Source organism: Palaemon carinicauda, chromosome 40, assembly GCF_036898095.1.
Source record: "Palaemon carinicauda isolate YSFRI2023 chromosome 40, ASM3689809v2, whole genome shotgun sequence".
In the NCBI taxonomy this organism is placed as follows: domain Eukaryota; kingdom Metazoa; phylum Arthropoda; class Malacostraca; order Decapoda; family Palaemonidae; genus Palaemon; species Palaemon carinicauda.
In genome coordinates, this window is record NC_090764.1 from 39,654,632 (window position 1) to 39,671,234 (window position 16,603).

The 16,603-nt window shown below is 42.7% G+C and overlaps 1 protein-coding gene across 2 annotated transcripts in view; it reads left to right on the forward strand.

The window, feature by feature from the left end:
- LOC137631713 (uncharacterized) overlaps nucleotides 1-9,508 on the forward strand; it is a 158,016-nt gene extending 148,508 nt beyond the window's left edge. For both annotated transcript variants that reach the window (XM_068363590.1, XM_068363589.1), the window contains exon 10: nucleotides 9,322-9,508. In XM_068363590.1, the coding sequence (XP_068219691.1) occupies nucleotides 9,322-9,461 (140 nt within the window). In that variant the 3' untranslated portion in view covers nucleotides 9,462-9,508. The remainder of the gene's footprint in view (nucleotides 1-9,321) is intronic.
- The last annotated feature ends 7,095 nt before the right edge of the window (nucleotides 9,509-16,603 follow it).

The following is a 16,603-nucleotide window of genomic DNA, read 5'->3' on the forward strand; positions in this document are numbered from 1 at the left end:
TCCAATGGCTGTTGAGATGGAACGGGAGAGGACGAATGTTCAGTCTCCCTAGGGGAACAAATTGTTTCAAGGAGGACAGGGTTCCTACTAGGCTCATCCGCTTCCTTGCTGAACACATTCTTGCTTAGAAACGACTGGAGTTTCAATCTGGCTTGTTCCATCCTTAAAGGAGACAGAAAAGCCCGAAAAGTCTGACTCCGAATCGTCATTCCCAAATAGAGAATCTCTTGAGATGGAATCAAGAGAGGCTTTTCCTTGTTTACAAGGAGACCCAGCTCTTTTGAGAGGTTCGATGTTGTCTGAAGATCCTTCAGGCAGTGATCGTATGAGTGCGCTCTGAGAAGCCAGTCGTCGAGATACAGAGGGGCTCTTATGTCCCTTGAATGGAGGATCTTTGCTACATTCAGCATGAGCTTCGTAAAGACCTGGAGTGCTGTACAAAGGCCTTAGCATAGGGCTCTGAATTGGAAGACATCTCCCTTGAAGACAAACCTTAGGTAAGGTCTGAAGGTCAGATGGATAGGGATGTGGAAGTAGGCGTCCTGGAGGTCTAAAGAGACCATCCAGTCGCCCTTCCTTACTGCTGCTAGCACTGATTTCTAAGTCTCCATAGAGAACTTCGTCGTCAGGATGAACTTGTTCAGCGCACTCACGTCCAGGACTGGACGCCATCCCCCAGAATTTTTGGGTACCAGGAACAGTCGGTTGTAAAAACCCGATGAACAAATATCCTGTACCTTCTATATGGCCCCTTTTTTAACATAAGAGACACTTGGGTCGATAGAGCTTGTCTCTTTGCCTCCTCTCTGTATCTGGGAGAGAGATCCACAGGAACTAAGACCAAAGGAGGACTCCCTTGAAAGGGCATCTTGTAACCCTCCTTCAAGATCTGTATAGACCACTGATCTGCTCCTCTCTTCTCCGACGATTGCCAGAAGTTGAGTAGTCTGGCCCCCTACTGCCTGAAGGCGAAAGCAGTCAGACCCTACTTTGCCCTGCTCTAAAGCCTCTTCTCTTATTCCTTCTAGCGTCAGGTCTGATAGTACCCCTGCTGGAAGATCTCCCTCGAAAGGGCTGAGAAAACTTGGGAAAAGTTTCTTCCTTAAGCTTGCGATTGTGACTGGTAAATGAGGGTGGAAGAGCTTTTCTGGCTGTCTTAGAGAAAAGATCCCGAGTAGCTTTTTGAGCGAAGGCTGCCGATATCTCCTTGATTAGTTCTTGTAGGAACAACAATGGAGAAAGAAGTGCATACAACAGCTCGGACTTCTGGAAGGGAGTAACCCCCAGCGAAAGAAACGAGCATAATTGATCCATTTTCTTAAGGATGCCAGCAGAAAAAAGCGCTGCTAGTTCGTTGGATCCATCCCACAAAGCCTTGTCCATACAAGACATCAAATGGACTAGGGCAGAGGTATCCCCCTCTTTAAAAGTAGCGACTTTTTTACCCAAAGCTCCAAGAGTCTAGTCTAAGAAGTAAAAAACTTTGAAGGCTCTAAATATGCCCTTGAGCAGGTGGTACATCTCCGAAGTATACCAGAAGATCTTGGTCTTCCTCATGGCCAACTGACGAGGAGCGTCTACGAGGCTTGAGAAATCTCCCTGGGCAGAGGCAGGTATCCCCAAGCCGAGAACTTCTCCTGTCTCGTACCAGATACTAGACCTGGAGGCCAGTCTAGCTGGAGGAAAGGAGAAAGCTGCTTTTCCTAAGGCTTTCTTAAACTATAACCAGTCACCCATCAATTTAAGAGCTCTCTTAGATGAGCGCGATAACACCGTCTTGGTAAAGCGAGCTTTCTTAGAGGCCTTCCCAAGAGTAAACAAGGACGGTGGCGAACGGGGAGCTACTGGCACAAGTCGGCAGAATGACGAAAAGAAACAAGAGTCCTCGTCATCCGACACTTCATCAAACTCCATAGGAGAAAGCTGGCCTTCTATATCCTTCTCTGGCAACATTCCTTCTGGAGCAGCAGTGTTGAGAGCAGTTTCCTTCTCAAAAATATCCTGAGTACCAACAGCAATAGAAATAGGATCATTACGAGAAACATCAAGCGGGCATGACGCTTGCAGCTCTGCCGAACGCTCGCGATCAACTTGATCGGAGGCAAAGAGTTTCTGAACTTGAACTGCATCAGTGTGTTCTTGGAAAGAGTGAGCCTCATTATCATAATCCAGACTAACGTCCGAAATATGGTAGGGGAGGGCGTTCAGGATCATATCCTGAAACGCGCTTGCCGTCAATTCCTGACAAGCATTCGACGTTGCGAACCGCTTGCTGTTCAGCGACTTGTTCGTTTGTTTTCTGTTCGGAAACGTAACCTGGAGGACGTTCACTAAAATAATTTGAGGAGTGAAGAGCGTCCTGAAATGTAGGACGTTCGACAGCCTGTTTCGCATGACGTTCAGCAGCCTGTCCCGAAGGACGCTCAGCAGCCTGTTCCGTAGGATGTTTGGGAGCCTGTTTCAAAGGATGTTCCATAGCCTGCTTCGAAGGACGAACGGCAGCCTGTTTCGAAGGACGTTCGGCAGCACGTTTGGAAGGACGTTCAGTAACACATTTAACAGGACGTCCGTCTTTCTTTGAAGGACGTTCGAGCACACGATCTGACAGAAGGATCTCCTTGCGCTTGTAAGGGCGTTAGTGTTCTATATAGGGGCTGTCAACTGCGGACTTAGGTGAACGTTCACGCTCACTTCCTAAAGGACGTTCATAGAGGCTAGCAGGAAGCTTAGATCCTCGACTATGAGGGCGTTCAAGCACACGTCCTACAGGACATTTCGAAACTTGTAGAACAGCCTGCTCGCTGTCTCGATCCCGACCGAAACTGTCACGTGTGCTGGTTTGAGGTTTGTCGCTACGCTGGTAGTTCTACATAAATGACGAGAGTCTGTTTTGCAGCATAACAAAATTAGGATCTGAACGTTGTGAAATCGGTGATGAAACCACAACGTTCTCCTCATCACTCAGAGGAACAGAGCGCCTGGAAGGTGAAAACCAGTCTGAAGGCTGCGCTGGCACCTGGAATGAGGTTAAGCCTGGTCCTTACTGCATAGGAGGATCCTTGGAAGCGTCCAACGTCTTATAAGGACGTTTAATCGGAGGACTTTCAAACGTCTCTGGTGTATCCCAGTGACTACATCAAAGACGTGAACTAGCAGGACGTCGGTAGGCCTTATCATAGGTCCTCTTAAGAGGTCTGGAAGCAAGCTTCCAACCACTTTTAGGCAAGGGGTCATCCGAAGACGACGAGAAACACTTAACCTCACCTTTCCATTGGTGAGGGTGAACGTCCTGGGAAGCGCCCACAGGTACGTTCGAGGGGACATCTGCTCGTGTATTCAAGCCTCTCGTCTAATTTCGCCTTTCGACATTCCTTCTCCCAGGGGTTGGGGAGCTTGGAAGAGGTCAAGGACTAGGAGGATGACAGACGCGAGCAGGCGCACTCTCCACTGCACTTAGCTTCACTACACTTTTTGCACTTTCACCTTTCAACTGCCTTACATCGGACATCAGCTGTGTTCTGTCCGCAGCAAGCAATTCCACTTTAAGGCCCAGCGCTTGAATCGCCACTAACATATCTTTGAGTGACGGCTCATTAGCAGTTGCAATAGTGGGATCAGGATCTACCACTACAGGGGAAGGAACAGGATTAATAACATGGGAAGATGAGAAGTCTTTAGAAGAGCCTCAATCTATCCCTTTTGAGTTTACGTCTATACCTATCAAACTCAATCCATTCATGCTCTGATAGTAGTACACACTCATCACAGCGATCTCCTAAATCACACTCTTTGCCTCTGCAAGCAACACAGAGAGAATGGGAGTCAAGTGAATCTTTTGCCATTCGGGTCTTACACCCACTACTCACACATAACCTAAAAGTTATGGGGGGGTGGCCATTTAGAAAATTTAAAGAGAAATTAGACAAGCAAAGGTCAAAAATTTTCTAATCTAAATCAAATTAAAGAATATCCAAAGCGAGATAAAAAACAAGCGGGAGTCAACAACCAAAGTTTTGTACTTCTAATAAGATCAATATTAACGAGACCAGAATTCACGTGTCGCAGCTAGGGATGGCAGAGAATGTATGAGGGTTCCTGGAATGGTTCCTAGGTACCTCGTTAGAGCGCAGGGGTGGTACACCTGTCTATCCAATTGGCAATTGGCGCGAGTTTTGAATTTTCTGCCGTGACGTCAGGGACATAAGCTATATACAGTATATATAAAACTACCGGGTAAGTCTTATGTTTAAAATGCATTTATTGATATAATATAGAACTGGGAATGGTTATTTGTGGTTTAGCCTAGTGACAAGTAAATTCAATTTGTTGTATTAAGACTTGAGTCACCTCACCTGGAACTAATTACCGACGTAGAGCAAAGTATACCTCTGTACAAATATACCTGTGAAAAAATAATTCGTTAGTTAACACTACTTTCTACAAATATATTACAAAAGTATAATTTTCACTACATGTACAGTACCTTCTATACTTTTACATATACTCAGTTACTTTTTTACTTATGTACAGTATAAATTAGAGGCAGAGTTGGTGAGGTGGATGAAGATAAGCCGTGCAGTTACAAATGGCTGAATGATGAATTGACATACATGCACAGCTGACACATCTGTGTGACAAGTCATTATTGCTTTGAAGAAGAAAAAAATAAAAACAGATTAGTACAGTACTATTGTAAGTAATGAAACTGCAAAATACTATAGAAAGGTTACTGTACTGTAAATTTGATTAAGTTCAAATTAATCTACCGCCAGCTTAAATAATAGTAATTTTTACCAAAATTTAATTAATCTCTCTAGATGTACAGTATTATGTAACTTTAATACGTAATTTTTAAATATTAGAATTTACTAAAAATAACTTACCATTCTGGCACAGGGGGAGGAGGATCATTTATGCCTTCATCATTACTGAGCTCCACCAGGGTTGTAGGAGCAGTTTCACGTTCAGGAGAATTGGCGACTGTGGGAGGTGGGTGGTGGTGGTGATACTCAGTGGTTGAAGGTGGGTGGTGGTGGCTATTTCACATGAGGGATGAAGAACACCGTGATGGATAGCAGCTTCGTCACCTTCTTTGTCTCGGCCATGAATCTCTTGTAAAAACAATCCTTCAAGGAAAACATGAACTTCAGGGCCTGTACCATTGAAAGGTCCATGCTGTAGGCCTTTTGCTTCAAATCTTCTACCATTTCTGCCAACTTTGAGCTTGATGCCTTCATCCTCCTTATTATGTACATGGTTCTCCTCACTTCCTTAACAGACTAATTTGAACAGTTCTTCCTCAGTCAGCTCTGAGTCATGGCTATCCAGCAACCCCAACACGTCATCCTCAGTCACTTCCTTGAAGCCCTTGACTTTCATTTTCGTCACCAAGGTAATGATCTTCTTAATCTGTTGGAAAGCTTCATTGGGATTGGGAAGCTCTTCACACAGACTCTTCCAGGAACCATTCACAAAGTCTGGCTTGATGTCATTGAATGATTCCTCGACAACACACAGGCAGTCTGTGATTGTGAATCCCTTCCTATATTGGATAATGAAACGTTCAGGTTATGGTCATTATTGAAGGCTGCTTGAAGTCGAGCCATCAATTCAGCTAGAGCGGGTCTTGATGTTTTTAATCAGTCCCCTGGGCCATAGGCTATAGGATGGACGAGGTCAGTAGTTTTCAGAGGGAAGAACACCAATCGCACATTAAAATTCATTACCTGGACGGAGAATGGATATCCAGGAGTATTATCAGGGGTAAGAGGACCTTGAACTCTTTATCTCTTCATTCTAAAGGTAACACTTAACCTCCAGCAAAAAACAGTACTATTGATACCTGTTTGAGAAGACAGTTGTTGTCTATGCCTTCTTATTGTGCATCTAGTAAACATGTAGCAAGTTCATTTTGCCGAGTTTAAGTGCACAAGGCCTTGCTGACCTATAAATGAAGCTAGGCCGAATCAGGTGTCGTGTGGTGTTTCCACCTAAAACCGTGTACCTGGTGAAGACAGAAAAAGGTTAGAATAGGTTTGTAATACTTGCTGTACCCCGTGTAGTACTATTTGATAAATTGTAATAAATATTTTTTCAACCAGCATAAAGAATTCTAAAAAATTACACGCATTTGCGGAAATTAGAGAAACAAAAAAATATACACTATTAGCCTACCTGTCCTTTGCTGTCTTGAAATTAGAAGCATGGCATTCTTCTTGAGCAATAAATGTCTTTTGAGGCATCATCTTTTAAAAAAAAACCTGTCAAGCAATAAAAGAATACGTATATTAACACGTATAGTATTTACGTTTTAAGTTTTACATTAAATATCTACATGGAGGTTACGTTTGCTAATTAACAATTAAGAGTACAGTATGTACACTGCTCTCAAACAATTTGAATATGTTAAATCAATAAAATAAATACTGATACAGTGCAAATGTTCTCATGTACTTATTCACATTACAAAATTATGCAATTGAAAGTTAACTATATAAGTACACTTTGATTTTAATGTTTAATGTACAGTACAACATTTCAACAATTTATTTAAATAAGAATCTAAGAATTTTAATAAATGACAACCTGACCATTTTTAACCAGTCATCCATATTCCAAACTTGTTCCAGTCTGTTCCCCTCCTCCAGGATGACCTTCTGAAGGTTCTCGGGGAAAACCTTTACAGCCTCATGGTCTGCAGAGGCTAACTCCCCAGTAAGTTTCTCATTCTTCAAAGAAAAATGCCTTTAGAATATATCAAAAAGACCTTTGCTGGCTTGAAATTCTGTATGTGGGGATGTGGATCTTGTGTAAAATGGGAGAGCAGAGACTGCTTTTTCCCTGGTGACGAGTGAGTTAATGGCGATTCCCTTGTGATGTTGATCCTCAATCAGGAACAGTGCATTTTCCATTTAGATCATACCCTTTTCCCTCACCTTTGATACAACTTTTGCACTGCATGGGGGTACTGACAGCCATGGCAGCACGAATCCTGTATGATGTGTTATTATTATACATCATGGTATTTTTGGTAACGCTACAAAGTCTTCCTACGGCTCTGTAAGTCATCCCTTCCCTACACTTAAAGAGCTTTAACTCTCTCAAGTCATGACCACCTCCTGCCATTTAGCTGACCCTTCAGGTGTTTAAGCATCTCTCGCAAGCCATGACGTCATGTAGTAAAGCACCGGGATGCTTGCATAAAGAGGACTTGAGTGGGAGATGCACACACGAGGAGAGACGATGAGATTGTGAGGCCGAGTTATTGAGAGATGGGGTTTTGTGCTGTGTGGAGAGGGAAGCGGCACGAAGGTCAGATGGAGAGAAGCGCAGTCAATTTGAAAAATGTCGCCCTGCAAGAGTACTAATAGTGAAACTACAAGTAGGTTGATTTTTTTATTCGATAGGTTATACAGTTCTCTGTATTGCAGATGACCAAATCCACAAAGAGAGAAACTGCATATAACAAAAGGCTAACTAGACATTAAATGCCACTAAATCCAATGTATAAAAGAGGCATGGTTGTTAGGGTTATTTGATCTCAAGCCTACTAAGGGTTCCCAATTTAAAGTTCAAAGTCAAGTATCTGGATGCATGAAGATTATAAAACCTATTTTTTTCAAAACTGAGTTATTGTTGCAAAATATTTACTCATGAACTACTTCAAGCCAATTAAAAAGTTTGGATTCCATACATAATACCTATTTGAGACTGACCACTGGTACATGTAAATCCTTTCCTATTCAAGTCTCCCAATTAATGATGGAGAGTTGCCTTGGGATCTTCACCCGCATTCACCCATCCCACTAAATTGGTTGAGATTGCAGAAGCTTCTAAATTCATTAGTGTTTTGACTGCTAGCAATGAAAATTGCTTTTGATATTATAAATCACATCCTAATTCTCCTCAACCTTATGGGTTCAGATATTGAATAATATTGATAGACAAAAATAAGGTTCTTTTTAAAATTTCTGTAACTGCTCCTTGGAAAATGCAAGACATTTTTATTAGTAATCATTTTATTAACAATAATACGTATATGGCAGAATTGGTCTGCTCATATTTCAAGCAACATGTTGAGGAACCTGCCATATCAACTTCTAGATAGCTACAAATCAAATGCTGATCGTTTCTTGAATATACGGTATAGTCGTCGTGTTTTATTGCTATTTTGAAAATAGCAATAATGGATGAAGGAAATTATGATTTTTATTGATGTAAAGAGAGGCTCTTTCTATTTTCATCTCTACAAATGCATTGGTTTTATAGATTTTTAATTTCTACACACAATCAAGTGGAGAGGAGCACAATATACGCTTTTAGGCTCCTCCACTTGTAGGTATATGTGGTTCGAAGAGTAACAATTTAGCAAAGAATGTTGCCATGAATCAAGTTATACAGTATCAGAAATGTATGGCAGGAGCAGTGGAACATGGTACTGCAGTCAATAACAAAATAAAACATTAGGAGGGCGATATCTCTGGAAGTAAAGTATAGCAATTTACCATGATGATGAGAGAAATCCCTCCGTCATTTACCAATAAGTCATGCCTGTGTAACACTTGAAAAATGACAGGAGACTACCAACCATATTCCAAAGACTAGGTTTCCTTGATTGCAAGGCATTTATTTATTGAATGCCTCAATCTATTAGATTTTTCAACTATCAAAGTTGTTCTGCGAGATGTTTTTTCATTTTATATTTTTTAATTGATTTTTATATGAAGTATTTATATTAAATAATGAAGCATTTTATTTTACAGTATGTGTTATACTGTATACCTTTAGAGAAGGTAATTATATAAATGAATCCACGTGAGTTCAAGCCTCATTCAAGCTCGATAGTATCTAATGGTGTCTACAACCTAACCATCCTTATGAGCTGGGGATGGGGCGTTTGAGGAAGCCTATGGGTTTATTTGTAATCACCGGCAGATATTACCTGGCCCTCTGTGTTCCAGGGGACTTGGGCACTAATCATACAGCATCTATCTATCTATATTATATATATGGTCAGCCTCTAGGACAGTGTTCTGTTCCTTGCTTCTGCTATTTGTAAACAACCTATAAAAAAACTTTAAAATCTTTAAAAGTATTAAATTTATGACTATTTGTAAGGTATTAATCTTTTAGTTTGACAAAGCATTCCTACCAGTTATGTGTGTCGATTTGAGTCTTTTGGTTTGGACTATTCATGATAATTACTTCACATTGGTACTAGGATATGAGAACATTCCTTACATAACATGAATGCCTTAGAATAGTGCATCATCCATAGTGTGAGATAACACTACTACTGTGCTTTATTTCTATTTTATGCAGGTGATGACTACAATGTGACTGCCACAGTTATCAAGAGGCTTCAGTATGATTTCACTCAGCATGTGCAAACCTTTTCAAGAAATTTCAATGTCGAGTGGAAGGAAAATATTGAATATAGTCACTGGTATTATGCTATTTAACATTAATCAACTCAAAGTTTATGTATTTTATAATAAATTATTTTGTAAGGAAACATATTTCATTACCCTTCAAAAGCTAGCATTATTCCAAACATATGACTTGGGTAATGCTTTAAGAATTGCAATTATTTAAAGGAAAATTTTTTATGCAAATATAATAATATATATTGCCTTACAACAGCTTATCACTTTAGTTTAAAATGACAAAGAATACAACGGGTGTTTTTGTTTTCACCCCTTGTGCATTTTAGATTTTGTTTCCATATGTGGAGGCAATCAGATGTTGACATTCTTATTAATTTCCCCAATATTCCTCCATTTTAATCAATCATCTTTATGTTCATTGCAAAAATATTTTAAATCATTTTTATGAATCATACCTCTGAATAGAAAAAAAGCTACTGAATGGAAGTTGCAACTTGATGACTTCGGTCATGGCAGTGCCAAGGGGTACTATGGGGTAAAGAAAAAATATAGAGCTTAACCCTTTTACCCCCAGGCCATTTGGAAATTTCCCACCCTTAACCCCCAAGGGGTTATTTTTTCCCCAGCACATTTTGCAGTATATTTTTTTTTAAATTGCTCTAACAGCCTTAATTTTTGTCATAGAAAGGTCAGGTTGGTCTCATTCTTTGGAAAATGCCTGAATTTTCTCAAAAAAATATAAAAAATATGAAAAAAATAATTTTTATAGCATTTTTTTTTTTGCAAGGACGTACCGGTACGTCCATGGGGGTAAAGGGATGGCTTTTGTGAAACGTACCAGTACGTCCTTTGGGGGTAAACGGGTTAAGTGGTCATTACCACTACTACACCATTCTCTTACTTTTAATGTTTTTTTTTATGTTCATTTTGTGTTCACACATCTAAGTAATACTTCTAAGATTTTGCCATTCTTCACTATTTAGATAGTCTACAGCTGATCCTTCTTTGAGATGTTTGTTTAAATGTAAAATATGAACAAGCTTTACTTGGATTTTGTTGAAGCCCCTTCTCTTTGTCGAGGTAATGAGCCTCGATACAATTTGATATGATGAAGGTGATTGTTAAAACCCTGTGTGTGTTTAAAAATGTTCGATTCAGCAAAATACGTTACCTGTAATCAAAGAATTTTTTTGGGCTCGAGCCATGTCGTCCTGATGGAAGTTCCTTCTGGCAACTTTAACAGTATAATATTTCTGCGATTGATATTGCAAAAGAATTACCATCAGGTATCACAGGGTTCCAACCCCCAGAAACGACTATGCGAAGGTATCATGTACTGTATAATTAGGGACGTATCCTAAGATAACCATAAATATCTGCACCCTAAACAGACCTTTACCAGTCTAGTCCACTAAGGGGTAGGATAAGTAACGAGCTGTTACACATCCCATCACCTTCCAGTGCTCCAATATGGTCCTGCTTCTCATTCCTTCGAACGCAGCAGTGGCTATAGTTCGGTTGATTTTGTGGGCGCTTTTTTTTTCGCAGTTTTGAAGAATTATCGTTTAGAATGGCTTCCTCTTCTTTGTCAAAGTTAAGTATTTACCTCTCTTTGCCTTTATTTATGGTAAATTTGGTTTCACTCCCTTTGGGGACTTATATTTTAGCTTTTGGTTAGAGGAAGCCAAAGCACTTCGAGTCCTACTAGCATGGCGTCTTACTTAGTCCCCGATGGCCTCTTGTTTATCGTATTTACTTCCTTTTTTTTTTATGGGCAAGTTTCACGTTAGCTAGTTTTTGTTTAGCATTACGATGCTAAGGACTCAATTTTATATATTTTTATTACGGTTTATTATTTTAGTCTTTTGTGAGTTCATATCAGTTTCGGCATGTCCGTCGGGCCATTGTGCTACAGACGCTCTCTAGTTGGTTTATGGTATTCCTTTCGAGTTCCCCTTTGCAAAGGGCGAGTATACTCTTTCCTGTCGGTGCGCTGACAGTTGTATGATGCTGTATTCTCACCCTTTTTAAATTTTGAGAGAATAATTATTTTGTTGATCCCCGTTACTGATATCAAAATTATATATATTGTGTTTTATTGTATGAAGGCCTAGCCCTTCGGGGTTTCTGGCCTATTAACCCGGCAGCATTCTCCTTTATAAAGAGAGTTGTCAGACTGTTGGCAATGCTGGTACTTACGGCTTTGTCGTCTCCGACGGCATTCCTTTTCTGGGCCATGCTATAGCGATACAGTGATACCTCTACATACGATCTTAATTCGTTCCAGAAACTACTTCGTATGTTAAAACGATCGTATGTTGGAGCAAATATTCCCATAAGAATACATGGTAATTGATTTAATTCGTTCCTCAGCCTAAAAACCCATAAATCCCTAATAAATGGCTACACATAGTTACACAATACATTATTACAAACCAAAAAAAAGAATAATGATAATGAAATAATTAATAAAAAACGGGTTGTAATGTAACACTTTACCTTAGCGAAAGGCCAGCGCAGGTGTAGGGACTTCTACGCAGGAGGAGACGGAAGATCAGCGAGGAGGTAGGGACGGTGACTTTGTATGATAACTTACACTAACTTACACTACTACGTGAACTTTAACTTAACTTAGCTTTTTATTTTTTTTCATTTTTATAATTCTATATTTTTCTTTTACATTTTTCTTTTCTTATTTTTAATTTTCATCACTTTCACTTGATTCGGTCTTCCTTTTCTTTGCTTCACTTTCTTTCTTTTCATTATGATCACTAGACCGTTTTAGTAGAGATTTATTAAAGAAACTATCGAGTGAAAGTTGCTTTGTACGGCTTTTAAGGATTTTTCTAAAATGCGTTAAGAAACATCATCAAACTGCGCAACAACACGGCAAACCTGAAGTTTCTGTGGGTGATGCTTGTCGATGAAATCAACAACGTGTTGATGATATGCCAACATCTGTTTTATTTCCGCCGTACCTAAAATTTCGCCTACCTCCTCGATCTCCTCAGACTCACTCAACTGCGCTTGGAACTCATCATGCTGCATGGCTTGCAGCTCCTTGAGTTCCTCGGTGGTGAGCTCTTCGTGATGTTCATCGACGAGTTCGGTGATGTCATCTTCATCCACCTCCAGACCCATGGACTTGCCAAGGGATACAATCTCTTCGACGTCTTCCCCGGCGGCAAGCACAGGTTCATTCTCGGGGCCAAAACCTTCGAAATCTCTGGGAGCAACAGCATCAGGCCAAAGCTTCTTCCAAGCGGAATTCAGGGTCCGACGAGTTACTCCCTCCCAAGCCTGATCAATGATCTTTAAGCAGTGCACGATATTGAAGTGGCTCCTCCAAAATTCACGCAAAGTTAAGTTGGTGCTTTGCGTGACATTAAAGCACTGCTTAAATAAGTGCTTGGTGTACAGCTTCTTAAAATTAGAGATGACTTGCTGGTCCATGGGCTGGATGATAGGGGTGGTATTCGGTGGAAGATACAACACCTTGAATTTGTATTCGTCGATGATATCATCTTCGAGTCCGGGGGGGTGAGTGGGTGCATTGTCCAAACAAAGCAAGCACTTCAAAGGCAAATTCCTTTCCTGAAGATACTTCTTGACAGCAGGGCCGAAAACTATGCTTATCCATTCCACAAAGATATGCCTAGTAACCCAAGCCTTAGAATTAGAACGCCATAGAACATGTAGCAGGTCTTTATTAATTCTATGTGCTTTAAATGCCCTAGGGTTTTCGGAATGGTAAACTAACAGAGGCTTAATTTTGCAGTCCCCGCTGGCGTTGGCACAAAGCGCAAGAGTCAACCGATCCTTCATTGGCTTATGTCCAGGCATTTTCTTCTCTTCAGCGGTAATGTACGTTCGACTAGGCATCTTTTTCCAAAACAGACCGGTTTCATCACAGTTGAAAACCTGCTGCTCTATGTAACCTTCCTCCGCCACGATGCTTTCGAACTTTTTAACAAAGTCTTTAGCAGCCTTAGTGTCCGAACTCGAAGCTTCTCCATGACGAACAACTGAACGAATCCCGGTCCGTTTCCTAAATTTCTCGAACCAACCTCGAGACGCCATGAATTCCTCCGTCGTAGGATCGGCTGAACTCTCCCCCGCGTCACCCCGAGAGCGCACCGCCTTCAAGTCACTGTAGATAGCGCTGGCCTTCTCACAAATGATAGTTTCCGTGATCGTATCGCCAACAATCTCCTTGTCTTTGATCCATATTAAGAAAAGTCGTCCCATCTCTTCAAGGGTAGGGCTACGACGTTTAGAAATAATCGTGATCCCCTTCGAAGGTTTCACTGATTTAATGGCCGACTTCTGTTTTATGATCGTCGACATATTCCGGGCATATTGTTTAGCCAGATCGCTAACACGTACACCTCGCTCATGCTTTTCTATGATTTCCTGCTTTAATTCTAATGAAAGCATAGACTTCCTCTTTTTCTCACCACTGCTACTACTTCCTGAACCGAAACTAAGCTTTTTAGGACCCATGATTACGGAACATGACAAATTCGTAGATAATTTGTATTTTTCCTAACTATACAAACCTTAGCTATTTACATGGGGTAATTACTTCGGCGTAGCTGAATGACGAGCCATAAAGTTTTAACGAGGGTTTCCTACCCCACCGCTAGTTAGCGGGAGGTAGGGAGGGGTAGCTAGCTACCCCTCCCCCGTCACACACACCGGTAAATAGCTCACTTTACTTAGAGGTAGGACTTATCTTGGGGGACAGGGCTGGCGGGCACATAACTGTAAATAGCCAAGGTTTGTATAGTTAGGAAAAATACAAATTATCTACGAATTTGTCATTTGTTCTGTAACTGAAATACAAACCACGCTATTTACATGGGGTGACTTAACCCTTAGGAAGGGAGGTAAGTCCCATGCCATACTGGCTTTGGCTTGCCTGGGGGCCCCGAACCAGAGTTTATTAACAGAACTCAAGGGTCGAGGGGCCCCTGCTCCTCGCAGGCAGTTGTGAGACTGCTGCGGCCTACGTAAGTTGTGTGTGAAGGTGAGCAGTGACTCTCCCAATACCACCTCGCCAGGGTATGGGGACATGACAGTATTACAACTTAATACTAGGAACACAAGGGAGAATGGTTTACCTGCAGAGGTTTGAGGTCAGCTGTGCAAAGGACCCAGGATGCTGTTTCTCTCCAAGGGAGGAAAGGATGAAGAAAAGAAAAGGGACAGACAGATCTTTTCATTCAAACAGACTAAAACCTGCAGGACCTGCGTCACCGAAAAGTTCTTCTCGAAGGCCAGGGACGTAGCCACGCCCATGACGTCATGCGCCCTAGGGCGACGTGATGGAGGAGGGTCAGGATTCAAGGCCAGGTGGATTACCTTACAAATCTAGGCTGAGATGGTATTCCTGGTGACCCTCCTCTTCGTTTCCCCAGTGCTCACGAACAAAGCTCGCACCTGGGGGCGGACTGCAGCTGTTCTTTTAAGATACAACCTCAGAATCCTGACTGGGCACAGTAGGAGATGGTCTGGGTCACCAGTTACAGAACGGAGACTCGAAACCTGGAAAGAGTCGAACCTAGGGTCCGGCACTCCCGGGTTCTGAGTCTTGGCAACAAACTCAGGGACGAAGCTGAACGTTACCTCCCCCCATCCCCTTGAATGGGCGACGTCGTAGGAGAGACCATGAAGTTCGCTGACTCGCTTGGCCGAGGCCAAAGCTAGCAGGAACACCGTCTTCCAGGTAAGGTGGCAATCAGAAGCCTGGCGTAGTGGTTCGTAGGGAGGTCTCTTAAGAGACCTGAGAACTCGAACCACGTTCCAAGGAGGAGGTCTCACTTCCAACTGAGGGCAGGTAAGCTCGTAACTCCATATGAGAAGAGACAGTTCCAGCGAGGAGGAAATGTCCATTCCTTTGAGCCTGAAGGCAAGACTTAAGGCTGAGCGATAGCCTTTCACTGCCGAGACTGAAAGGCGCATTTCTTCCCGCAGATAAACGAGGAACTCCGCTATTGCTGGTAAAGTGGCATCGAGGGGAGAGATACCCCTTCCATGGCACCAACCACAGAAAACTCGCCACTTCGCCTAGTAGACTCCTGCGGATGACCTGCGCAGGTGGCCAGCCATCCTTTCCGCAACTTGCAAAAATCCTCTCTCTGTGAGGAGATGCTGGATAGTCTCCAGGCGTGAAGCCGAAGCGAAGCTACGGCTTTGTGGTAGTTGTTTGAGTAGCTCGCGACGTGGAGGGAGCTCCCTCGGGATCTCCGTAAGGAGCTGCAGGAGGTCCGGGAACCACTCTGCATGATGCCATAGCGGAGCTATCAGGGTCATCGAGAGATTGACCGATGTTCTGGTCTTGTTGAGTACCCTCCTCATCAGACAGAATGGGTGAAAGGCGTACACATCAACGTTGTCCCACCGTTGTTGGAAGGCATCTTGCCAGAGAGCCTTGGGGTCTGGGACTGGGGAGCAGTACAGCGGGAGCTTGGTGTTCAGCGCCGTAGCGAACAAATCCACTGTCGGGGAACCCCACAAAGTCAGGACTTTGTTGGCTATCTGAGGATCCAAAGACCACTCGGTACTCACTATTTGCGTCACTCTGCTCAGACTGTCGGCGAGCACATTACTCTTGCCTGGAATGAAGCGAGCCGCTAGAGAAATCGAGTGGACTTCGGACCAGCTCAGGATCTCTACTGCAAGATGGGATAGCTGTTCCGAAAAGGTACCTCCCTGCTTGTTGATATAAGCCACGACCGTGGTGTTGTCGCTCATCACCACCACCGAGTGGCCCGCCAGGACTTGGTGGAACTTCTGAAGAGCCAGGAATATGGCCTTCATTTCTAGCAGGTTTATGTGAAGGTACTTTTCTGATTCTGACCACAGGCCTGAGGTCCTGTGGTTCAGAACGTGGGCCCCCCACGCTTTGTTTGATGCGTCCGAAAACAGCATCAAATCCGGGGAAGGGACGAGAAGATCCACTCCCTTTCGTAGGTTCTCGTCTGCTACCCACAAACTGAGGTCCGCTCGTTCCGCAGATCCCATGGGGATCAGGATGTCCGGGGAGTCGAGTCCTGGACTCCATCGAGACTTGAGTCGCCACTGGAGGGATCTCATCCTGAGGCGGCTGTTGGGAACGAGACGGGTCAGGGAGGAGAGGTGACCGAGGAGACGAAGCCACGATTGGGCTGGGAGTTCCTCTCGATTAAGGAAAGGTTTCGCAACCTTCCTCAGCC